At 50.9% G+C, this 23,824-nt stretch overlaps 9 protein-coding genes across 9 annotated transcripts; 5 read left to right on the forward strand and 4 right to left on the reverse strand.

Annotated features, from left to right (window-relative positions):
* Positions 1–819: 819 nt before the first annotated feature.
* PC9H_000256 (uncharacterized protein) lies at positions 820–2,078 on the forward strand (the record flags this gene model as incomplete). Its single annotated transcript, XM_036769918.1, has 2 exons — positions 820–1,777; positions 1,831–2,078. The coding sequence occupies 2 exons, from the start codon at positions 820–822 to the stop codon at positions 2,076–2,078; spliced, it is 1,206 nt and encodes a 401-aa protein (XP_036635763.1).
* A 703-nt stretch (positions 2,079–2,781) lies between these two features.
* On the forward strand, positions 2,782–3,600 carry PC9H_000257 (uncharacterized protein; the record flags this gene model as incomplete). Its single annotated transcript, XM_036769919.1, has 1 exon — positions 2,782–3,600. One exon carries the CDS (start codon positions 2,782–2,784, stop codon positions 3,598–3,600), a length of 819 nt encoding a protein of 272 aa, XP_036635764.1.
* Positions 3,601–3,764: 164 nt separating this feature from the next.
* PC9H_000258 (uncharacterized protein) lies at positions 3,765–5,106 on the forward strand (the record flags this gene model as incomplete). Its single annotated transcript, XM_036769920.1, has 7 exons — positions 3,765–4,080; positions 4,131–4,254; positions 4,310–4,529; positions 4,590–4,676; positions 4,726–4,832; positions 4,880–4,967; positions 5,017–5,106. 7 exons carry the CDS (start codon positions 3,765–3,767, stop codon positions 5,104–5,106), a joined length of 1,032 nt encoding a protein of 343 aa, XP_036635765.1.
* Positions 5,107–5,501: 395 nt separating this feature from the next.
* Positions 5,502–6,767, reverse strand: PC9H_000259 (uncharacterized protein; the record flags this gene model as incomplete). Its single annotated transcript, XM_036769921.1, has 5 exons — positions 5,502–5,654; positions 5,711–5,871; positions 5,929–6,314; positions 6,362–6,475; positions 6,541–6,767. The coding sequence occupies 5 exons, from the start codon at positions 6,765–6,767 to the stop codon at positions 5,502–5,504; spliced, it is 1,041 nt and encodes a 346-aa protein (XP_036635766.1).
* A 256-nt stretch (positions 6,768–7,023) lies between these two features.
* On the reverse strand, positions 7,024–8,354 carry PC9H_000260 (uncharacterized protein; the record flags this gene model as incomplete). The annotated part of the gene is made up of 11 exons (XM_036769922.1): positions 7,024–7,136; positions 7,189–7,212; positions 7,268–7,327; positions 7,385–7,474; positions 7,534–7,626; positions 7,682–7,748; positions 7,804–7,902; positions 7,958–8,027; positions 8,087–8,136; positions 8,190–8,196; positions 8,257–8,354. The coding sequence occupies 11 exons, from the start codon at positions 8,352–8,354 to the stop codon at positions 7,024–7,026; spliced, it is 771 nt and encodes a 256-aa protein (XP_036635767.1).
* Positions 8,355–9,052: 698 nt separating this feature from the next.
* FKS1_1 (1,3-beta-D-glucan synthase) lies at positions 9,053–15,058 on the reverse strand (the record flags this gene model as incomplete). Its single annotated transcript, XM_036769923.1, has 13 exons — positions 9,053–9,108; positions 9,159–9,222; positions 9,281–9,354; positions 9,407–9,737; positions 9,798–10,263; positions 10,314–10,695; positions 10,979–12,359; positions 12,412–12,726; positions 12,779–13,768; positions 13,820–14,461; positions 14,516–14,652; positions 14,702–14,782; positions 14,842–15,058. The coding sequence occupies 13 exons, from the start codon at positions 15,056–15,058 to the stop codon at positions 9,053–9,055; spliced, it is 5,136 nt and encodes a 1,711-aa protein (XP_036635768.1).
* Positions 15,059–17,495: 2,437 nt separating this feature from the next.
* On the forward strand, positions 17,496–18,769 carry PC9H_000262 (uncharacterized protein; the record flags this gene model as incomplete). The annotated part of the gene is made up of 10 exons (XM_036769924.1): positions 17,496–17,587; positions 17,646–17,652; positions 17,704–17,753; positions 17,811–17,880; positions 17,936–18,034; positions 18,087–18,153; positions 18,213–18,305; positions 18,366–18,455; positions 18,515–18,598; positions 18,651–18,769. The coding sequence occupies 10 exons, from the start codon at positions 17,496–17,498 to the stop codon at positions 18,767–18,769; spliced, it is 771 nt and encodes a 256-aa protein (XP_036635769.1).
* A 197-nt stretch (positions 18,770–18,966) lies between these two features.
* PC9H_000263 (uncharacterized protein) lies at positions 18,967–20,304 on the reverse strand (the record flags this gene model as incomplete). The annotated part of the gene is made up of 7 exons (XM_036769925.1): positions 18,967–19,060; positions 19,113–19,373; positions 19,426–19,662; positions 19,715–19,756; positions 19,807–19,868; positions 19,914–19,981; positions 20,040–20,304. The coding sequence occupies 7 exons, from the start codon at positions 20,302–20,304 to the stop codon at positions 18,967–18,969; spliced, it is 1,029 nt and encodes a 342-aa protein (XP_036635770.1).
* Positions 20,305–20,849: 545 nt separating this feature from the next.
* On the forward strand, positions 20,850–23,668 carry ERG7_1 (Lanosterol synthase (Oxidosqualene--lanosterol cyclase); the record flags this gene model as incomplete). Its single annotated transcript, XM_036769926.1, has 12 exons — positions 20,850–21,026; positions 21,081–21,334; positions 21,386–21,507; positions 21,564–21,660; positions 21,709–21,844; positions 21,898–22,442; positions 22,496–22,585; positions 22,641–22,789; positions 22,865–22,970; positions 23,020–23,242; positions 23,306–23,452; positions 23,528–23,668. The coding sequence occupies 12 exons, from the start codon at positions 20,850–20,852 to the stop codon at positions 23,666–23,668; spliced, it is 2,187 nt and encodes a 728-aa protein (XP_036635771.1).
* Positions 23,669–23,824: the final 156 nt, after the last annotated feature.

Raw genomic sequence — 23,824 nt, forward strand, 5'->3', positions numbered from 1 at the left:
GCTCTTTCTTGCTTACCACAATCCCCGAGACGCCTTATTAACGATGTGCACTACGCAGGTTCTGGTCGATAACAAAAAATATGCCTGGTAAGCGCTGAGCTGGTTGTCGAAGGTGGTGGTTGCTGACAAGAAGCGATTCGATCAGTGAAACGTGCATAAAGGGACATCGGTCGTCGTCGTGCCAGCACACTGACCGACCGCTGTTCGAAATCAAGAGAAAGGGCCGCCCTGTCACCCAGTGCGAGCATTGCAGAGAGCTACGAAAAACGAAACAAGTCCATGTCAAATGCATCTGTGAGAAGGATGATATTCTCTCGGATACCCCATCACCCCCATCTACCTCACCCCCCGTATCGGCACCCCTACCCAGAAAAAAAGGTGTGTGTCGCTATCACTTTGATTTACCAACGGGTGGGCTTAGCCGTAAGGCGCGTTCTCAATTTTCTAGGCAAAACAAAGGTGCCAGACAGCGCCGCGTTTCCGCATGGCTTACCAGAACAAGCCTTGGAAGCGACGGTCGCGCCCCATTCTTCCTCTGAGAGCGTCTCTTCCGACTCTGACCATGGCGGTAGGCATCAGTTCACTTGTTTCAGCATCGTATCCAGCGTATAGTTAAATGCTGAACGATGCCTGATAGGGAGCTGCTCGTGTAAAACTGGCGGTGAATGCCACTGCTGTACCCCTCGAAAGAGCGCTCCCAGGAAGCCGGGTCCCCCGAAACACCACGGTCCTGCTGCGGCGTCAACATCACGCGTGAAGGAGCGCCCAGCCGCTAGGCATACTACAGGTAACCCTTCAGCGCACATGCAGTCCCAGATCATGGCGCGGATAGCGGAACTACGCCCCGTTCTCCCCAAGCCATCGCCCCACGAGCACCATACGACTGTTGCAGACGCCGGCCCCGTCCATCACCCTTCGACTGGTATTCCACACGCCAGCCGACATCATGGACATGCATATAGTCCCTATAACCGAACCTACGAGGGCTTACATAGCAACATGGGAAGCGACTCGTATAGCGTCGCTCAAAATAACCTAGGTACTCTATCTGATCCCCAATTGCCCGAAGGTTTCGGTTCCCAGTTGACGTCCCAAGCACTACAATTCGCTACTGGGTGGACCGATACTTTCGCCCAGAATGTGGACAATGATGGCCTTTCATTCCCATCTGCATGTGGATGCGGAGACAATTGCCTCTGCCCAGGCTGCCTTGAGCACAATCCCTCTCCCCATCGTGCACCGTCCCCTTCGGCGTTCGCCCACTGCACTAATCCTGGGGCTTGCTCCAGCTGCTTGGACTGCACCATACTGTCTCTCCCGGCTTCCATTCCCCCTCAGGGGTCGCCCATCCCCCCACTAGATCCATACCAAAGTCAAGCGCTAGACGAATGGATCCGCCGTGTTTCGGGCATTGCACTATCCACATCAGAAACCCAAAACTTCGCCCGCCTACCACAACGCGATCCTCAACAGTCGCAACAGATCTCGTTGCCTCCAAATCTCCACAATGGAGGCGGAACCATCAGTCCGTTGCAACAAATGCCCGATCTTTCCGAGAGCTTTGTCAACGCTATGCGCTGCTTTGGTGAAACATGTAACTGCCCGCCGGGGATGTGTCAGTGCATTCAGTGCGATGCGTATCCCGCAGATACCCCGGACCTGACGTTTGCTACGTCCGGAGTGCGTGGTAGTTTGCAGTACCAGCAATCGACCGCCGCAGGGAGCTATAATACCTCGTCGCGCAATGGTGCTTCTTCTTCGACGCAACAAATCCCCGGTGAGTTTCTGGTCAGTTTGCAGGCCTAGGTAAAGTACTTACGCAGATATCAGGTCGGCATCCTCGTCCTAGCGCCCGACAAGGGACGACGTCTCAGTTGTCCCGGACCGCTGCGGCAGGGCAGATGTCGACTCTTGATGTTGTAGCCGCTGACAATGCACGGCGTGCGTGGACCTTCAACGAACCCTCTGCAGTCTCATCCGGCTCCTCGGCTAGTTATGCCCGCAGTCACTCTGGGTCCTCGTCCTCATTAGAAGATACTTTCTCTTCAGATACACCATTCAGGGATACTTTCCGATAAATGTCATGATGTATGTCTCCATGTTTCGCCTCATCATTGCTTTGTAAGTACTGGTTACTCATAAACGCTGCAAAGTATCACAATCTGTGTACCGATCTACTGTAAATCATTCTTTATTCTATTGCCATTTACTGCGCGGATACCGCTTATCCGCGTTATCCGCGTCATTGTAAGTCTTGAACTACTTCTTACTTTGAATAACTCTCATGGTCAAGGGTTTCCATGCGAAGAAACTGAACATCCAAGCATGGAATCGACCCTGGATTGAAGTGCCTAACCCGCTCAACCGTTCGGCGGCAAGAACGTACCTCAGCAAGGCAATGATTTAAAGATGGCATCAATCACGAACGGGTGTGATTGCTACAACAACCTCTAAGCGTTTTACCTTCTGAATCGCAGGAGAACAATCCTGGTGGCTACTTTTAGGATGTCTTGTATACGGTCAACGACGGTTGTGGCTTGAGAAGACCGACCTTCGGAGCCGCAGCTCTTCGCCGTAGTTTGACATCCGAATGGGTGAACGGATCATAGTCACAGACGGGCCGTTTCAAGTGAGGCATTTGGATACTTCCGACAGGATCGAAGAGAGGTACGAAGGCTTCATCATGATGATTTAATAGTGGGATGGGGCGTTCAACAGCTAGGGTATATAACGCCTGGGTGTATTTCCTTGGCACACTAGTCAAGTTCATCTACCTGAAGCATGTCGCTGAACGCCACTTACGATGCCTACGTTCCCTCCAGCTTCAAGGAATTCTTCGCCAAGGCCAAATTCCAACCAGCTTACACTCCATTCAACGACATCCGACTCAAGACATTGACCCCCGCTCAACAATCCTCCTTCGATCTCGCGCAGAAGATCACTGTTCCGGGGATGTTCCACCACTCTATCCGATGCTTCTACTTCTCGCTCTTGATGCTGAGGAATGGATTTCCGTCGAACACCCCGGGGGTGCCACAGATTAGCTCGGAGGAATTGGTGAACAGAGTGTTCCACGCGTGCATCCTGCACGACCTGGGGATGACACAGCATAGTTCTGCGCTGAGTCACCCGGCGTGTGGCATGAGCTTCGAATTGCACGGTGGAATCATGGCATATGAACATCTGAAGGACATGGAACCCAAGTTGCTACCAGAACAACTTGGGGACATTGTCCAAGGGATCATGCTGCACACCATCCCATTCACAACCGGCAGATCCTCTGCCACAGGATTCCTAGTCCAATTGTCAGCATTCTTTGATTTACAGGGATACCAGGGACTCGGGACTTCCTTAGCTCATGTATTCGACAAGCAAACAGTCCGGGAAATAGAGAAGAAATATCCCCGTGGGTCTCTCGTTACGGAGATTGTGGACCAACTACACGGACAAATCAAGGAGAAACCAAACTGCCTATTGTCGCACATGGTAAGATGTCTTCCAACTCAGATGGGCGCCAGTTCTCATGACACACGCACACCTATAAAGCCTTTAGAGTTCGCAAGCCGAGCTGCAGCTATAAAGTCTCTCTTAGCCGAGTAGTTCGTAGTTGTAATACCCTCTGTCACCTGTAGAGCGCCCCTATGAGTCCCTGAAGCCCCTGACCGGACACCGACCCAAATCAGTCAGCACCGGCTAAATCTCTCAAGACGCCGGTCCGATCATACATTTAACCACCGCCTGGATTGAATTTGGGCCAAGCTGAAATGCCGACGCTCTCTTCTCAACACTATGTCTTCGACCCACGACCGGATTTTCCGTTTAGATTTGCGGTGAAGCGACTCTGGGATCCCTTGTCGCCTTACGTCCAAGATGAGGACGCGTACACGCTTATCATGGTTCATGGGACTGGGTTCCACAAAGAGCACTGGGAGCCTGTGCTGGACGACCTGTACGAACTTTTACCCAAACAACCAGGCGGGGTGGCAAAAGTGCGCGAGGCCTGGTGCTTGGACACTTACAACCACGGAGATTCGGCGTTGTTGAACGAGAACGTGCTCACGCAGGGCTACGATAAACTATGTTCGTTCGATAGACAAGGTTCTGCTGGAACGAGGGCTGATTAAACGCAGGCTCCTGGGAGGATATTGCCCGCGGCATACATCTCTTCCTCAGTGGCAAGGGCACAGGGATAGACGTTGATTTCAGTAAGCGAAAGCTTGCAGGGATCGGCCACTCATCGGGCGCGGTCGGCTTGTGAGGCTTTCCCTGATGGATCTTCATATGTGAATTATGTTGATAAATGTACCAGGATACTTTCCACAACCTATCACCCTCGGGTGAAATATAGCCTGCTTCACTTGGTGGAACCAATGATCCTTCCTGCGTTTCCTCCCGGCATACCCAACGTTCTAGAAGCAGGCGCAGTGAAGCGACGTGACATATGGCCCAGCAAAGAAGAAGCAATGAAAGCTTTCAGTAGTCGACCTTCTTGGCAAGTGTGGGACGCGCGAATCCTTAAAACTTACGTGGTGCGATAGATTTGATAGAAATCGACATTTACGAATATGCCTCATTCCTCACGACTGTAGGAACACGGACTAACGTCACTACCCACTTTATCATATCCAGATATCACCAAGGGAGTCACCCTCAAATGCCCTCGTCACTTAGAGGCGGTAAGTTAATGAAGCCACCCTCGTAATCGTATCTTTACGTTTGTGTTAGGCTTCATATCGCGATGGGGTAACCCGCACGCGAGCGTTCTGGTACCTACCTACCCTCGTCCAACGCTACCCCGTCCATATGCTCTATGGGGCTGTCAGCGATTACTAGTCAGTTCATGCACCATTCCTATCGCAATTGAATTCACACGTTATAGCCCCGGGACTATAAAGGAAGATGTCATAAACAACGCTGGAGCGTCCAACTTTGCTTCCATTGTATGGGCAGAGGGTGCAGGGCATCTGGTCAGCACATCCTGCGCATCGAAGCTTACTCTACTCATCTGCCCTCTAGATTACGCAAATCAATCCAACACAACTGGCTGGGGAGATTGCTAAAGTTCTTGCGGCGCCTATACCAACTCATATCAATTCTAAACTTTGAGTATATCGCCCCATTCAGCGAAAACGACAGTCATTAAATCATTGAGCTAACTCACATCCGTGCTAAACCTTGATCATGCAGCATTATTCTGTAAAAGTGACGGTAATTAAAAGGTAGAGTCATTGCCCCTTCTGTGCCCTATGTAATTTCTATTATCGCCAATGTCATTGTCAAAACTCCATATACAGTACAATAGGCCCGCCCAAGCTGTGATGCAATGAATTTGTAGCCTACAAACGAATACGAAATCCGATAGAGAAAGTCCTCGGTGAGATTGTGGAGCATGTTGTCTGAAAATGACGCCAAGAAAGTCTAAATGGATGCAGTCAATATACATACGAGGAAGAGACGATTGCAGCGAAGGTAGACTATCAGACCCACACAGGCAGGGTGGTCTATTCGTTTTCGCTATGCCCTGCGTCACTCACTGATCCGATACTCCGCTTTTTGCCGTTGGATAGGACTGGACTGACGCTTGTATTGTCCTTTTTGCCTCTCTTGCGTTCAGTTTCACGGATGTTTAAGCGAACACCCCACCGGGCAAGGTGCTGTAGTCAAAAGTCAAGCACTCAAGGCCGCGATTAACGGATACAACGGGACTGACCTTAGTTAGGTCTGTAGAAGCTTGGAGCCCCGGGAATTCCTTAGTGGAATACACCTTGAATCGTTGGCCGTAGCATTCTGCTTGAATGGCGAGATGGTCGGATTCAGTCGGTCTTGAGAATAGATCGAAGACGCGGTATCGAAGGATGAAAGTGCCTTCGACTTTTACGGCTAAGTCCTGTATATACCACTGTCGTCAAAGACAAATCGTTCAGATACTTTGAAAGCAACTTGCAGAGAAAACAAATACAAGGCATTTGCGCCCTTGATACTCAACGGAGGCTGGTTGGACGAACGTAGCGCCAACCAAAGCGTGAGTTTGCTTCGACCCTTCAGTTATAGAGTGGCCATCTATATTGTGCACGATATTTGAAGCCCCAATCAAACGCGACGGGTGTGGTGAGGCGGGTGTGTTTCCCTGCGACGCGGGAAACGCCGCCGAAAAATAATCAGCACTTCGTGCGCCGTCTTCTAGATGTGCGCGACGCGTTGAGTACGAAGAGGGTGAGGAAGACGATTGGCCACTTGTGCCGTTCGGAGGCTGGTCTGCTCCTTGTACCGGAAATAAATCGACCGTACACACAAGGCCGTGGTTGTGGACCTGTCTGGGTAAACATTAGTGGCGCTGTGCGTGAGTCGGTGGGAAACATACTCATAGTCCGGAACCTCTTCCTCCCGCTGTTCATTGCCTACGGTATACGTTATGTAGAGTTTCAAAAGTACTACTGGCGGAGGGTCTAGCGGTCTCCGGTCCACCCTAGCATACCTTCATCCCCCCGCATATTTCAATAACAGATAAGTCTCCGTGAACCTCACTAGTAGGGCACCCACTTTCTCCCAAGATCAGCTTTTTGGATTTCTTTGAGCTCTGCCCTGACGACTTGACCAGCAAATTGGCCGGTGGAAAAATGTATTGGTTCGCCTATCAAGTCCAGCCCAGCCGGCTGGTGACTAAGAGGCGGCTGATGAGAGTTTGGGAGCTGAGGTGATGATGTGTGGATTCGAGGCTGCACCGGCAAAGGCTGGTGCTGAAAGACACTAATGTGGTGGGTGCTCATCCGGGCGACGTCCGTCGCGCTGAGGACGTGAACCAGCTCAGGGACTGGCTGGATGGGGACGATGAAGGGGAGGTCCGCTGGATCGACCTATCGTGGGGGTGACGAGCTGTGTTCCCGGTCGCAGGCGCTGGGTCGTCTTTATATAGGAATCTTATTTTTCTCCGCACTACCCTATGTCGGCATCAAAACCTTATCAGACGCACCAAGTTCCAACACTTTGGCAAGAAACGTAATATTGTGAGAGTCTGATACGTATTTATGGACAGAAGGTAAGCGTATAGTCTGCTCTCAATCCAGAGTCGCAGGTCCACAGAGCGGTACCGCTGCCTTCGTCGAAAGCATACGCGTAGGAATTCGGGCAGTTGCTCTCTGAAGGTCTCGTCAGCTTCGGCCCAGCGGACGATAAAGAGGGTGCACGCACTGAAATAGTCGTAGAACGCAACACCTTTCGAGAATCGTATTAGATAGAAGCACTTCTTTCATTCGGGTGTCTTACTCACCACTTGGGGGGCATGTCTGTGGGGTGTTGTGGGACCCAGAGCAGCAGTTGGCCGAGTTGCCTGATAAGAAACCTCTAATTAGCTATACCATGTGGCATCATGGTGTCCTGCTCCTACCTGGATTCCCGTCCAAATTAGCCTGGCATGCGCTACGGCAGCCTACAGGGAAACCGCTTGCATCAAAGGGCCCTTTGAGCGGAGCGGGACCTATGTGCATCGCCTTAAACACGAGGATCACGCTTCATCATGATGACAAGGTGACGCACAGTTAGGCCCAAGATCGACGGCGCAGTCCGCAACTGGACATCCAACATTGTTAGTGATTCTCATCGGTAGATTGTACCCATCCACCAAGGACACTAGAAACGCAAGCCCTCAGTAACAGCGACACGTTGATCGAAGGACGCGGCTTACCATCATAGAAGTCTCTATTACCATCCCCTTGTAAAGTCCACTCGGCCACTGAAGCAGGTGGGACGCCCTGGGAACGGTGGTGCGTTAGTAAGAGATGGACGCTGTAGTGGTGGGATACTGACTGTACCCGTGTGTGCATCACAGAGAAGCCCTCCGTTACAACCTCCGTCCAAGCAAGAGTTGGGCCCAGGGTTCGAGCTAAAGTCACAGTTGCGCCGGCCCTACACAGTTCATACATCAATTGGGGCAGAGATCACTACCGGAGATTGCGCCTACCCAGATTCTTCCAGCCTTCCAGTTGTCTGGAACGCTGAAGGACACCGACGTGAATGCTCCAGCCTCCCAGCTTATAAATGGACGCATCGTCAAGGCTTGTAAATTTGGATCCTGGGACGATGCACTGACCCTGTAGCAAAGTTCGGGACGTTCGGCGCGACATTCAAGTCGGTAAACATCTATGGTCCGTTGTATAATCACTGCGCGGGAGTTATCCAGCTGGCGCACTCACAGCAGGCCTACACGTTACATTAAATCAGCATCAACGAACCTTCAACAAGGGGGTGAACCGTACATACCAGATAGTGAACGGACAAGCATTGAACACGGTGAAGGTGCGAGCGTTCGCTCCGACAACACCCGCAAGAAGAAGACCAGTGGCTTGAAAGTACTTCATGTTTAGAGAGGCGTTGGTTGAAACACCAGAGAGGTGATGAACCACAACAAGTTTATCCTCCTTTTATATTCTGCCAGTCTCGCCATCGACATCCCGGGCACACCACAAGACCGCTAAGGCGGCTGCGCTGGGTACTAAGAACATGTGTTCTCCATGGCGGTACCACAAGGAAATCAAGCTTCGCCACATCCGTTGGCATCAAGCCGAAGGTCAACTGGACCGAATGTCACAAGAATAGCTGGCATTGCTATGACATTGTATTCGCGTGAACTCACTGACGACTGGAATCCATCACAAAGTGCTCCACCGACCACGCGTGCTACCCGGAATTGGATATGTTTTACTGAACATTTCAATGAGTTAACCGCTGAAGCGAGGAAGAGGATACTCACGTTGATCATCCGCCCCGAGGGAATAATATTACTGCGCGAAAATGCGTCCCGTGGTGATGAAGATACAGCAAGGGGAATGTTCATCACCTTGTGACGATGACTCGGCGAATAATCAAACCTACGGAATTGATGCAGAAAGGAGAAGGTGGTATTGTACTCTCTTCATAAGCATACACGGAAATGTCCTCGTTATGAATTATGCAACTGTCCAAATTGAATGATATGGCAGTAAGGGTGAATACCAACTGGAATAGTCGTCGTAGCTGTAATGGTCTATAGATTATGAATCATGAAAAGGTAGTCCACTCATAGATTGTCACATAGAGTGCAATCGAAACGCAAAGTATTGCGGAATACGGCAGCTGTCGGGAACAGTTAGGCGCTTCAAAAGAAGGAGACGAAGAGTACGCACGAAGAACGATCAAAAGGACGAATATGGTGATGGCAAGTACGTAAACAGTCCCATATCTCACAACCTTCGTGCAGAACGGGTCAGAAAATGTTATAGAATATCAAAATCAAGATCAAACTTACAATCCAGCGGCGCTGCCTCTTTTGTTTGATAGAGAACAACGGGGCACGTATTTGCTTTGACGGACGAAGCCAGACTAGAAGAATCTCAGTAAATATAGCTCTTCGGCAGAGAAATCTGGCACGCACAAAGCAAAGTCGCATGAAGCCTATCGAAGTAGGGGATCAGGATCGGGGGGGTTAACATGAACATCAGGAGATGTCCAAGCAGAAGGTCCGAACTCCATAACGAAAGTTCAATGATCTTGACAATGAACTCTCGAGCGGGTTGTGACATAACGTGCGATCCAAGGCCCCGACCATACCATCTACCACTCCACCACGCTCTGTTGGTCTCGTCGTGCTTGAACTCTCGAGAGAGGAAGACAGAGATTAAGATCTTGTGAACAGCGCGTTGAATGGCAATGACGGCAATGAGGCCCAAAACGGCGTGGGACGCATCCCATCGCTCAAGGAACCACTGACAAGGAGATAAGTATTCACTTCCAATATCCGAAGAGATGGAAGCAAAGAGACTTACGAAAAATTCAAAGAACCCGATCATGCCAACTGCTCCTAGGACATGGGCAATAAAAGCCATAACTGAACCAAATCGGGGGTACATAGGATCGAGGATTGGACCGAGGAATAAAGATATCAAAAAGAGCACCAACAACATTGCGGCGTTCCAAACAATTGGGCCTATGGATATGACGGCGATGCGAATGAGGGGGCTTGGTGGTTGATTGCCGTTGGGGTCGGGGAAAGACTTGACAAACATGTAGGCAATGACAAAGAGAATGGCCATGACCGTTGGGAAGACGATTTCCGTCCAGATTACCGCGCGCCATCCAGCCCGAGGGGTATCGGCGGACAGCTTCTCAGAGGGATGACCCAGCCGTTTTTTCTTGTAACCAGTGATCATGGTTCGCGAAAGACGGCAGTAACCAATCCAGGAGTTGACATGCGACCTGGAGTTACCCCTAGACATCCATCTCAAGAACTCCCTGAAGATAGTGTTAGCTAACTAGAGAAAGAAAACTATGTGGGAACGAACCTATAATCAATGATGAAGTCGGTGAATACGAACTGATGGGGGTTGAAGATGAAGGGCGCAACGCAGAGAGACAGGATGGAAATCCAGAAGTAGAGCAAGTACGGGGTCCAAGCTGCGAGGGTGACATATAGCAGCATGATAAGTGTACGCATTCCAAGATAAATGCTCGGTCCGGCAAAGCGAGAGAAGAGGATGTTGAAGTTGATCCTGGTTGTAGCAAAGCCACGTCCGGTAGCGATGTACCTAGCCCCACCAAACGTCAAGTTGCTGAGGATCGAGTGAGTGTATATCTGGGTAGAGAACACTTCGAAGACTGGAGAGAGCGAGCCAAACTGCCTGCCAAGACGAAGGATGGCTTTCCATGTTCCTCGTTCCACGAGTTCTATGATAGCAGATATAAGCCCCAGAAAAGATTATAAATGGGCCCAATACTCGCCTTGCAGGAATAAGGGCAAGAATGCGATCATGAAAACAAGGAAAATAGAAATGATACAACGGTGGATCCAGTCGAAGACGGGGACAAGATTATAGCATCCCACTGGTCCAATGAACTGGCCAGAGGCAGTGTACCGACAGATATCGACCTGAGAGCTGAGCGTAGCTAAGAATACCACTGTAGGAATAGCTGGTTAGCATCGCAAACAGGAACGAGGCAGTCTACTCACGGGTGACGACGAAAAGGTGAATCGACAATATAACGAGCATGTTGTTGATCTGGAAGCCAGGATGCCCGTAATAGAACGTCAAGAAGCGATCAATGGGCAACTGGGTACCCATGTAATAGTACTCTCGACTAAGCATTTGCTCGCCCATACCCGTTCCAAGTTTCGTCTGGAAGTTCAGGATAGTGCCAAACCCAAGGTCACGACCCTTGCCGCACTGATAGTACTCTGTATGCTTGATTCGTCCACCGCGTCCGAAGGCGTTCATACCAGCAAAAATATCCTCATTGAGATGCAAGCCCTTCTGTGCCTTCGATACACCGCCACGGGTGTTCATGTATAACCCATTGAGGAAATCGGGGTGACCATAATGGAGTTTACCGCCAATCCACGCCATAGACCGAGCCGAGAGGGTACCGAACGTCTGTTCCTTTCCAGCAGCCAAGTCACCTAGAATTCCAATGTTTTCCGAGAAGATGTACTCGCGTGCACCGACAATGGCGACGGGGGCTTTCTTGAAAAAGTCCTGTGCACCCCATTGCGCATACGGACTTTGTGTCGAAACGGAGTATTCCTCGAATTCGGCAAGAACATTACGGATCTTCAAACACTCCTCTAGGTAATTGTCTTGATTGGCGTCGATGAGTTGCAGGTATTCGCCACGGTAGAAGATGATCGCATGGTTCTGGTTATCGGACTTCCCATCACCAAGAATTGGGTTCCCGGGTAATTCGATGCGGAACTTGGGTCGCCTGCGCCCCGTCTCTGGGATGAACTCGCTGTGCCCATCAATAAGCGACGAGTAAATCTTCGAGTCTTCACCGTCTTTTCCGGGCGCCTCCTCTAGATAAGCGATCTGCAAGTCCGGGTACGCACGCAACAAAAACTCTGCGTTTTCCTGCTCCTCCTTGTTGAACTTCGAGTACCGTTGCATGGAGACGACGAATTTGAACTTCCTTCGTGCCATGCGCTCCAATTCCCGTTCTAACTTGTCCGTATTGCCCCCGAATAGCTGTACAACTTCCGGGTTCTCCACGCGGTACAACAACTTGATGGCCTTAGAGTAGTTCATCATTCCCGAGACAGTGCGGTAAAGCGTCTGAGCGCGCAACGAAGCCCAGATACGCGTGCGCAGCGTGAATTCTGGTGCGGCACTCTTAAAGCCGATGCAGTAGAATGGCAGATCGTCGACCCTCGATTGGCCTTTCTCGTCACCAGCGAACGGATTAGGGCCGGTAAACATAGCAGATTCCTGCGCAAGAATTTTGGTGTCCTTGACAAAGTTCTCCCATTCAATCGGATGAAGCTGCTTGAGATATTCGAGGAGAGTAACACGAGTGTTTTGATCTTCTTCACGGATAATCTCGCGTAGCGACAACAGGATCTATACCCGTCCCCATAAGTATAGGAATGATCGGACAATGATGGACACATACCTTCTCGCTGTAATGGGGAGTCAGAACGGTGAACGTTGGCATGGCATCGACAGGAAGTGGCTCGGGGATGTCAAGAGTCAAAGACTGAGCAAAGAAGGATATACGTCTCTCTGCTTCACTCCCAGGTGGGAAGAACTCCCCCTTAAACCCTTTGTCACTCTGCGACATGAAGAAGGGCGGAGCACGAAGACTACGTCGACCGCCTTCGCCCACGTCAACTTGATGGTACAGAAGCTTCTGGACATGGTCGATGGAGAGGAGATGCTCGCGATACATAGAGATGATGACAGCATTCCAAATCTGCGATACCAGCACCTGCAATGCCACGTGTAAGGTATAGCGACGTAGGAAGGCGAAAGAAAAATACCTTCGGTTTATACTTCACTTCCATGTCAGCGTTCGCCAGGAGTTTCGAATAGATTCGTTTAGGTAAACGAGTGAAGATATCCTTCCAAGGCGTCCATATCGACAGACCAATTGCGAAGGACCGCCCAATGCTGATAACCGTGTTCCAGATGATATACCAAAGGAAAGTGTCGAGGAAGAAAAGCGCCAAATCCATAAGGTACATGATCGTCAGCGTGAATGCAGCATGATTCCTGCAAAGCGCGTCGCCAAAGAATCTGTCGCTGCAGCCTTGAATCTTCATACCCACCATGACACGGATTGGATCACCGAACGACGAAGTCAAGAAGAAGTACGACTCGACGAATTTGCAGGCGAAGACAAGAATCCATAGGACGAAGGAGGCCAATCGACTGGTCCGGGGGAGCGACGGATAGGATGCCGTGAAAGTTTGACTGGCAAGATACTTGCGTGATTTACCAGCTACACGGTCCCCGAACATCCGCCCGGAAGGCATGACGGAGAAGAGAAGCGTCGCAGCTACCGAAATGAAGAACTGCACGATACCCAAGATAAGCGCAAGAGAACCCCCTGTGCCATTGCTTTCAGCAATAGCAACGTAAAACGTAGGGCCAGCTGTAAGGCCGAGGGTAACGAATAGAAATACTAGACGTCGGGCCAGATGCGACGTGTTGTTCCAAGTAGTCGGGATATATGAGAATTCAGTGAGGGTGGCGAGAATCATGATGATAGTTGCGACGGCTCCACCAAGAGCAGTGGCACTCCATGTCATAGCGGGTGAAGAACGACCATTGACGGCATAGATAGTGGGAGAGTTGAATGCGGTGTAGAAATAGTAGACACTGATATGGATGACCCAGATTCTGTTGAAATTGACAAGTAGATGTCCAAAAGACCGTTTCTCGTAGTACGTCTTGAAGAACACGCGATTCCAGTCGATCCGGTCGAATTTCATAAATCGCTGAGGCGGAGGCAAGTCGATAAGACGAGTCTATGAAATGGAAGATCAGTAAACCTTCGGTGAAGATAACGCCTGTTCTACCTTATCTGTCAGCACGATTTTTGCGATACCTTCTGGATACCAAAACAACTGATTCACGTCATCGTAACCAATGATGTCCTGGTGATCCTTCTCCGTCCTCACAAACTTGCCATCGACAACTTTGTACCCCTGGTCCCGAATGAAACGATACAGTGGCTTCGTGACTGTCTTCAAGTATAGGCCTTCGGGTACGGGCTCCATGCGATTCTGACACTCGGGAGACCGGTAATAGTCGTCCGCACATTTGAAGATGAAACATAGGCACTCCGGAACGAAGCGGACCTGAGCGGCCTCACCCCAGCAAAGTAGATAAAGTGCAACCTGACGAAGCCTGTCGTACTGACTCATGCTGGCCATTGCGAGTCTCCATCGTTCCAACGCCGAATTCAGAGACTTTTCGTGCGCGGGTGCCTTCTTATCAGTACTAGAAGTATCGCCTTTGCCCCGTTTGGAACGCAAGCGATTCAGGCCGGGGTTCTGGGTCTGCCCGACTGCATCGTCGAGGTCAAGTTGAGCCGCGAAGTACCATTTGCGATAATTTGCATTTTGCCCGCCAATGTAGTCGGCGTGAACTGTAAGTAGCGCTTGATTTGGGGACATCCGGGACGCCCGACTGTCCAGGAGTTGCATGAGGAAGTCAAACTTGGGCGCTTAGTCAGGATAGTTGGCAACGGCCGCAATGAGTTCAACACGCACCATATTCCGCATGGAATCCCTCTGAAAACCAAACTTCTGCGTCAGGTCGAGAAAGACATCCTCTATTTCTTCCTTGGAAAGTGGTATTTGCCGCTCTACTGTCCATGCAGGGTAGTCTTCTCGCACGCCGGCAGGGCCTGCTGAAAGCTTTAGAGATTCAGAGAAAAGGCGTAACGCGTTACATACGTGGCGGTGGCGCTAGAGACTCTGCTGAAGGTGCATATCGTTGACCGTACACATCGCCATCCGAGTCGGTGTCTGGGGGAGCTGGCGGGTTGAAAATGATAAATCCAACGCCCAGCGGCATAGACGAGAAAAGCACATACGATAGGCGTCGTAGTTGTTCTGGTCGTAGTAGCCTGGATCGTTGTACCCAGGATGGCTGGTGTCAGATGCATAAGTATCTCTTCGCCCATAATCGACGTTGTCGGATTCATTATCGTAATATCGTGGCTGGGAGTTGAAAGGATCATTAAGGTGCGCCTCCGTCGACGGCGACGACGAGTAGCCCTCCTGGCTTGATTTGCCCGGGCGGGCAGGCATTGGTAGTGGTGGTCAGAAGCAACGAACAGCGAGGGAAATGACGAAAGGGCACTGGATGCCGCATCGCCTGCCAACTGCGCTGCTTATGTAATCACACAAAACTCTCAAGCACTCCACGCGCGGCACAATCGCCGAAGTCGAAGCCTCCAGCCGTCCAGGCTTCCATGCTCCATAAGAACTCAAGTTTCGACGCCGTGGTTCTGGTCTATCTGACGCAGTGGCAAGCTCTACATAATAAGTCGCTGCTAAAAAAATCATAGAAACTTTTCTCACTTTTTCCGAAACAAATTGCTGAATGACCAACCCCCAACCTTGGCGCTGATGTCGACGTCAACATGCTGACGGGGGAGGCCGAAAGCCCTACAAAAGTTCGTAAGTGGAACCGCCTCGACTCAAATAGCAAGCGACTATGACTAGTACGTCAGATATATTAGCCTTCGCAAAGTCTACATGTCAATAACTTGTGTCACTCATGCGATTAAATCACTAGTGACCCGCTTGCCCTTGGCAATGTGCACTCGCGGGACGCCTCAACGCATGCTTGGAGTCGTTAAGAGTCCATCTCCGTATCTTCGCTGAAGGGCGGCAGAATTGGCGAAGGTATAGACAACATACAGTTGCTTTGTGGTGCTGGCTTAGCAGCGAACAAACCTGTCTTGGTACCAAAACCCCTACTCACTCTTATCGAGAGACAGGGCCTAACAAACCAACAAACAATCTGGACTCCCTCACGTCCCAGCCAAATTGAATCCTTGAGCGTAACTTTGCAGCGGGCTAGGTTCAATTTCTTTGTGAGCGAACTCATGCGCAGATACGTAGATCCACCCACCCCACCCCACCCCACCTCATCGCGTTGACGTCCGGAGTTAGTGCGAGTCTCGAGCTCTTTGTCTGCACCCCTAGCTGTTGCCGCGCCAGCAGCGATGTTCGAGTTCAAATCAGAATCAGGGTCTTCGGAGATGTGTCGCGCATTCGGGGCATGGCTGACCACCACACTTGTTGGGGCGAAGGTACAAACCTGGCGAAGAGAGGGTGGTTTCTATCCGCCTACTTACGAAGGGGCATAAGGGGATTGGATAGGGATACATAGGGGAAGGAAAGGGGAAGGAAAGGAGACGAGAGGGGAAGGCCACCTGTGGTACCGTTGGACCATGCGACGGGATTGTGGCTACTCCGAGCTGAAGCGTCTCCTTCGTATCTTTGCTCGAGCACCTTCGGTAAGAGTACTCCGCGCTTTGGTAACGAGTACCCAGAACCGAGTCTCCAACGTCCTTGACTTCAAGCTTCGGAACTCGAATCTCCTCGCGCCGACTTCACGCCGTGCCGTCTGCATCTGAGAGAGCTCTGTTTTCCATCATGTTCTCATTCCAGTATTCTTCACGGAACCGCCTGCGTCGAGATGCCAAATACATCTGTGAGTTTGAACAGACGCGTCAAGTCGGTTTCATGCGACAATCTACTCCAAACTATGACCTGTTTGCTCACTAGATGTTACCAATTGCTCGGCATGTACTAAGTATGCAGCGGACAGCTGCTGCATCACATATTGGATGGTCTGTTCGCTCTCCGTACCTATCTACTAGGCTCACAAAGGCTCTCTTCCTTTTCGGTGACGGATACGGTGTGTCAGGGATCATCTGCGGCGTGGAGGCGGCACTATGCTGAGTACGTGCATTTGTGTGACTGCACGGTCCCGAAAAAGTGGTTCGTAGAAAGACGGCCGACACTAGTCCTCCAAAACGGGCAAGGTTAGATGGTGAAGCATGGAGATCACTTGTGCTCGTGCAACCCCGTTCAAAGGCCACGAACCGGCGCTAAACCTTGCACCCAGTGCTACGCCAAACGCTACGGAGGCGCGGCCAACTCTCCGTATGCGGTGGTAGCAGGCCGTCTCTAAAACTGCCTTTCGCGTCTGCTCTGCTCTTGGCAAAGAAGTTCAAACTTCAACTGAAGGGGGATACGCCGGAAGGCCATGTGACCGTAATCTACATCCAGGATAAGAAAAAAGAATGCTAATCTACGCACCCATCCGCCGCGTAGACTCGCAACATATGGTCCGTATACAAGTTCGCTAGAGATTTGTTCCGAATGAGACCGGGTAAGCCCTTCGAATTCTGCCCTCGATGCCAACAAACACTATCGTCTGATGCGCATATGGTTCTTTTCGACCTTCCCAGTCCAATGAAATCATGCCATGCCTCCTACGAAGGCCCTCGACGGATCCAAGACCCAGGCACGAGCAGCGTCTAGCGCGAGGCACCTCATGGCTGGCCTACTATTCAAACATCAGCTGAGGGGAACGCCGCTAATTTTGTGAGAACAACTGCTGAAGACAATGTGCCGCCTCGGACTCTTGTTCGAGAGCTAGAAATTTTAGATGTATAAAAGCTAGACATAGAGTCTGGTTTTAGGCAAGTCTCAGACACTGCAAAGCACGATGAAGCTCTCAATTGTCTCTGCGCTTGCTCTAGCGTCTGCCGCCTCCGCGCGCACATTCACCGTGTACAACGGGTGCCCGTTCACCATTTGGTATGTTCGTCGTCTCTTGCATATGTTCGCTCGTATTCACACCCACCTTTGTCCACAGGCCCGCTGTAGGTCGCATCGTACACTCCCCTTGACGCAACTTGACCGTTGAAATATAGATGTTCACGGACCTGAACGTCGCTCCCAACCGACCCAACTTCGCCACTGGGTATGTTGGCCCTTCTAACTTGCATACCTGAGTCAAGTTTACTCAACTGCCCTGCAGATGGGAGGCCCCTGCCTTCACGTCCGTGTCTTTCACTGTCCCAAACGACTGGAAGGCTGGTAGAATCTGGGTAAGATGGTTTATGCAATGAACGATGCCCATACCTGATATTCCTCGAATGATAGGGCCGCCGCAATTGTAACTTTGCCAGCAACCCCGGTCCCAACTCCTGCTTGGACGGTGGCTGCAACGGTGGCCTTCAATGCGATCTCCGCACTGGCACCGTAAGCAGATCCGTAATGATCATCGGCCTGGCTAACCGTCGTTGCCTTTCAGGGCGTCCCTCCCGCCTCCGTCGCTGAGTGGACCTTGCAAGCTGGCGGCAACCAAGACTTCTATGATGGTACTTTTCTCCATTCTACCCATTCCGACGCATATGAAACAACGGCACTTTTGGATCAGTTTCCCTCGTTGATGGGTACAATCTTCCAATGAGAATCACCAACAACAAAGGCTGCCCCGTGGCCGAATGTCCTGTTGATCTCGGTCCTAATTGTATGTTCGACCTGCCTTCACTGCAAAACATGTTTCCCACTGAGGCTTCCTGATCATTAGGCCCGGCCCCCCTCAAAGGCCCATTCGATAACGTCGGATTCCCGGTCGGCTGCAAGAGTGCATGCGTCGCCAACCTAGATGGAAACCCCAGTATGTAACTCGCCCACATGGTTCACTCCACATGTGTCATCTGACGTTTATCTCCGTAGCCAACTCTGCTAACTGTTGCTCTGGGAGTCACAATACCCCAGCTACCTGCCCACCCTCAGGCGTCGCATTCTACAGTTACTTCAGTGAGTATTCACTCGCCTTTCCATCATTTTTGACACTGACGCCGTGGATCAGAGCAAAATTGCCCCCGATCCTATGCTTACGCTTACGATGAGAGCAGCGGAACCGCATTGTGGACCTGCCCTTCCAGCCTCAATGCCGACTACACCCTCACGTTCTGCCCTCCCCCGTAAACACAGTTCTTATGAGAAAATATTGGATAAGAATGTATTATATACATTCATTTTGGGAAATGATGAATATTGGTTTTCGATGGGTATACGCATGGACCATGAAATTCTGTGCACATACGCATACCACATACAGACACCTTAACCCCAGGGATCAATGAACTGAGTTCACATTTATATCTACGCGGCTTACACGCTGATCAAATATTGATATCTGCAAATACGGGCCGATGGTCACTTGCCAGCGCACCATCATCCGCCAGAACCGAGTCCACCTTGTACGCATCTACAGTCCTATCATCCAGGTGGCATCGACAACAATATATCAGTAACTAAAGTGACTCACCACTCTAGATTACTTCCGCCGAAGATAAAATCAATCCTCGACCAGTGGGACGCATCATTCGGTGCAGTGAAACCGGTGAAGGTAGCAAAGTTCGTGGAAACGGCACGGCGCGGGGCTTGGCCGCGAAGATCAATCATCTTGAAATCAGGCAGCTGGTCATCCGGAACGCTGAACCTCTGTGCGAAGGTGGCGTTGATAGCCACCGGGAGAGCAGCCCCCGTGATGATGGAATATGCGCCGGAATCAACACCAGTGGAAGGGCTGTGTCTTTCGCGTGAGTACACACGAAGGACGGGGTAAAACATTTCTTGACCTGTTGAAATCACCTGAGATGAGCACGGGTCCACCAGTTGTGACTGCTTCGAAGCGGGCGCGTGTGAGAAGAAGCGACGCAGCTAGTCTGCGCTGCGCGTCCGACTGATCATCCATGTGCGTATTCAAGAAGGTAAAGTTCCGAGGCCCATCTTCTCTCGCCAGCGTGAAGTGCGCTACCGTACAAATTCTGAATGAACCGGCTCCAGGGAATCTAGAGGGTTCGAAGGGTGTGTTGCTAGGAAAGAATCAATCCATGCGACTCATGTCGCCAATGCGCAAGGACTCACGAGGTCCAGAAAGAGTCGTTAGACAAAAGAGTGATGGCAGAACTGATTGGCAATCAGCGTGGTTGAATCGTAACCCGAAGGGCATATACTACCGTTTGTAGAAGATGGGACTAAACTCCCCCGCTTGGACTCCATCGTCTCGTCCGACGCCGATCTACCTTATCAAGGCCTGAGCAGCAGAAGATTATTATCCACCTACCCAAGACCACTCGCTGCCAAATAATTCGGCTAGATCATTCACCTGTCGAACCAATGCCTCCTGAAAACCTATACGACCATTATCCAATTTAAGAATCGTGATGCATATGGGCACTGATGCGCTTACCAGCAAGGACAATGCCTTCACTGAGAAGATGTTCTGCTACTCGCAATCTTCTGGTACTCCACGGTCGTTCATTTGAGCCATTCAGAAACGCTGGCTGCTGAAGGGGATCCCCCAGCGAGGCTAGTGACTGGCTCACTGGAATGTTGTTGGGCTGCGAGTCGAAACGGAGATTCCACGTCACTGCACGCATACTAGCCGCAAGAAGTGGAGCCTGTAGAACGTAAATCCCAACGAAGAGCAGTGATAAGAACCCAAGGTGCCACATGGTCGGGGGATTTCGATTTCGTACAACCAAGAGCCAGAAAAGCTACCATATATACGGAGGAGCTGAAGTCTCAAGGTCCCATTTCCCACTGGATGGCAACTCCGTAGCGAATCAGACCGCAGACCGCATCGCACATGCTCTACCAACGGTCTTCTTCATCGAGAACTTAGAAGCGAGAAGTTGGTTGTCCAGGTTGAGAAATTTAGGGGACGTGTGACGAGCGTTCACGCAGTCACGCACACGGCTTTGAAGCACGTTCCTGCAGTGCAAAGTCACAGCGTAATTTTAACAACAATGTAACATGGAACTACAACGACCGAGTTCCGCAAAGCAAGGGTAAAGGCTGAAAGGTACGAGTTATGTCAGAGGGGAAGCAGCATCCAAATCATCCTGCGAACTGCATCATGAGGTGCTCGCTCGGCGTCCGAGTCGTCCATTCCGCTCGGTGCCACGTGACACAACGGACTCCGGAAACTAATTGAAGTATCGTTACACTTTTATTTGCACCGAAATATGCTCGGCAACGCGTCTCGGACCAGTCCTTCATGCCAGACCCATTTGCCAGCCAAAGTCCGGACTCCCCCTTCACCGACTACGCGCGCTGGCGCTTGCGTCTAGGACCCGGAGGACGTCATACATGGCACTACCTCAGAACGGACGAAGAAATCTCAGAATGGCCGCAGACGGACATTGACCGATATTGGCTAGGTTTGCCGCTTGTGGTACATTTTTATCTCTATTATAATGATAATGAGGTACTCAATGCACTCCCCTAGTCCTCCGAGAAGATCATATCAATCAAACCAGCCAAGGATGCGTTCGAAGCAGCTAGACGAGGATTCGAGTTCGTGAAACACATACAAGCACCGGATGGACATCTTCCTGGAGAGTACAGCGGTCCCATGTTCTTGCTTCCCGGCATGGTGATTGGTTCGTACGCGTCGGGGCAGTGGTTTGAGGAGGAAGAACGTCTGGAGATGGTTCGGTACCTGCTGAATCGCGCGCACCCAGACGACGGGGGTTGGGGGATGTAAGTTCCGGTAGTCACAGGGTGGTTACACTCTGATTTACGAGTTCCTAGACACGTCGAGGGACCGTCGACCGTGCTGGGGACTTCTCTCAATTACTGTGCCCTTCGGTTGCTCGGTGTGGATAAGGACCACCCAGCTGCTGTTAAGGCGCGGGGAACGCTGCACAAGCTTGGTACATATATGTGTAGTACTCCCCTCGTTTCTACTAGGTTCTGAAGGTTGCTATAGGTGGTGCCGCCGCGTCGCCTTCCTGGGGCAAGTTCTGGATGTCTGTCCTGAATGTGTACGAGTGGGAAGGCAATAACCCAGTTCCGCCAGAATTATGGTGGGTTACCTTGACTAGCGTATTCCACCCATTTTTAAACATTTGCAGGTTATTACCCAACTGGATTCCGATACACCCCTGGCGTTGGTGGATACACACACGCAATGTGTATATTCCCATGAGTTATCTGTATCGCGTCCAGTTCAAGGTCGAAGAAACCCCCCTGATTCTCTCATTGCGTGAGGCAAGCCCTAGCACTGCGTTCTTGCTACCTAGCATTAACATTTCCTCACCCAGGAGCTATACACCACGCCGTACAGACACATTGATTGGCCGGCCCAGCGCAACAACGTCGCTAAGATCGACCTGTACTCGCCTCACACGCTTGCATTAGATGTTCTCAACATCTTGCTAAGTTTGACCGTGGAATCGTGTCCATTCCCCCCATTGCAGAGGCGTGCGCTCGACAGAGTCTATGAGCTCATCTGCATGGAGGATGAAAACACAGATTTCCAAGACCTCGCGCCGGTCTCGAAGATGATGCAGATGGTGTGCCGCGCCCATCGCGAGGGACCTAATAGCGAAGCCGTCCGCAGGCACGCAGAAGCCCGTGCAGACTTCATGTGGGTCCGCCCCGATGGAATGTGCGTGCGCGGCACGAACGGCAGTCAGCTCTGGGATACGGGGTTCGTTGCGCAGGCGGTCGTGGAGACCGGGCTCGCTGATTTGGAGGAGAACAAACAGGCGACGCTGAATATCTTGCAGTGGATTGTCGATTCGCAGATGACGGAGAACCCGAAACACTACGAGGCTGCCTACAGACAATCTACGAAAGGAGCATGGTTAGCTTGCCTCCGTATATGACTTTCTCTATGACTCAAGTGTTTTATTACAGGGGATTCAGTACCAAGGCACAGAACTACACCCTTTCGGATTGCACGGGCGAAGGCCTGAAGGCGGTTCTGTATCTGCAGAATAAATGGAGGTGCGCTACTAGGCTTGGAGACCAAGTCCAGTCATAGTACTCATGCCTCTACCAGTGACTCCCCGAGACTTATGTCTGATCGCCGAATGTTTGATTCCGTCGATCTCATGATTGGCATGCAGAATAGTGATGGTGGATTCGCTAGCTACGAGAAGATTCGGGGACCCAGCCTTTTGGAAGCACTCAACCCCGCTGAAGTATTTGGTATGCCCATTCCATCACTCACCAACCCGTTATCTATCAATAACAGGATATCTAATGCGAACTTGTGTGCTAAAGGCAACATCATGATTGAGTTCAACTATCCTGAATGTACCACATCGGTGATCACGGCTCTGAGCGTCTTCCGAAAATATTACCCCAATTATCGCAAGGATGATATCAGGTCCGTACCCTTACCTTCTCTTCGTTCGCCTTTTTCACTGTCACTCCAGCCGCGTAGTAGCGAATGCCATTAAATTCTTGCATAAGGTGCAGCGGCCAGAAGGGGGTTGGTTTGGTTCGTGGGGGATTTGTTTCACGTATGCCACGATGTTCGCATTGGAGAGTCTATCCCTCGTCGGGGAGACATACGCTACAAGCGATTCCGCAAGGAAGGCTTGTGAGTTCCTTCTTGATAAGCAGATGGACGATGGTGGCTGGGGTGAGACTTACAAAGTGAGTCGCCTTGTTCCAGGTATCGTTGCATTGTCGTTCTGACGGAAGTATCACATTGCTCAGTCTTGTGAAACCGAGATATATCACTGCCACGAGCGCTCGCAGGTCGTGCAGACGTCATGGGCGGCAATGGCACTCATGTTCGCCCAGTATCCACGGCGCGAGCCTATTGCGCGGGCCGTCAAACTTGTCATGTCGCGGCAATTACCTGTGAGCGCTTTTGACCTGTCGGGATGGGCTCGACATCGGATGACGATGGAATGCTGATGGCTTTATTTTTGGTAGGATGGGTCTTGGGAACAAGAGGCTATTGAAGGGATTTTCAATAAGACGTGCACGATTACGTATCCGAACTTCAAACTCGTGTTCACGGTGTGGATGCTGGGCCTTGCGCACAAGTATTTGCAGCGGACGGATTTAGAATAAACTTAGTTGGCGGGGCTTATGTCGCTGTCTAGTATCTCTATGCTTAGCTGGTATGGGCTCTAAGTCTTTATTCGTTGTAAACTCCTATGAACTTTTGGTAAGTGATGTTACATTGATACATTTAATCTTCCTTACTCTTGGGACAGGAGCCCGGAG

The sequence above is a fragment of the Pleurotus ostreatus genome, assembly GCF_014466165.1.
Source record: "Pleurotus ostreatus strain PC9 chromosome Unknown scaffold_1, whole genome shotgun sequence".
Taxonomy (NCBI): domain Eukaryota; kingdom Fungi; phylum Basidiomycota; class Agaricomycetes; order Agaricales; family Pleurotaceae; genus Pleurotus; species Pleurotus ostreatus.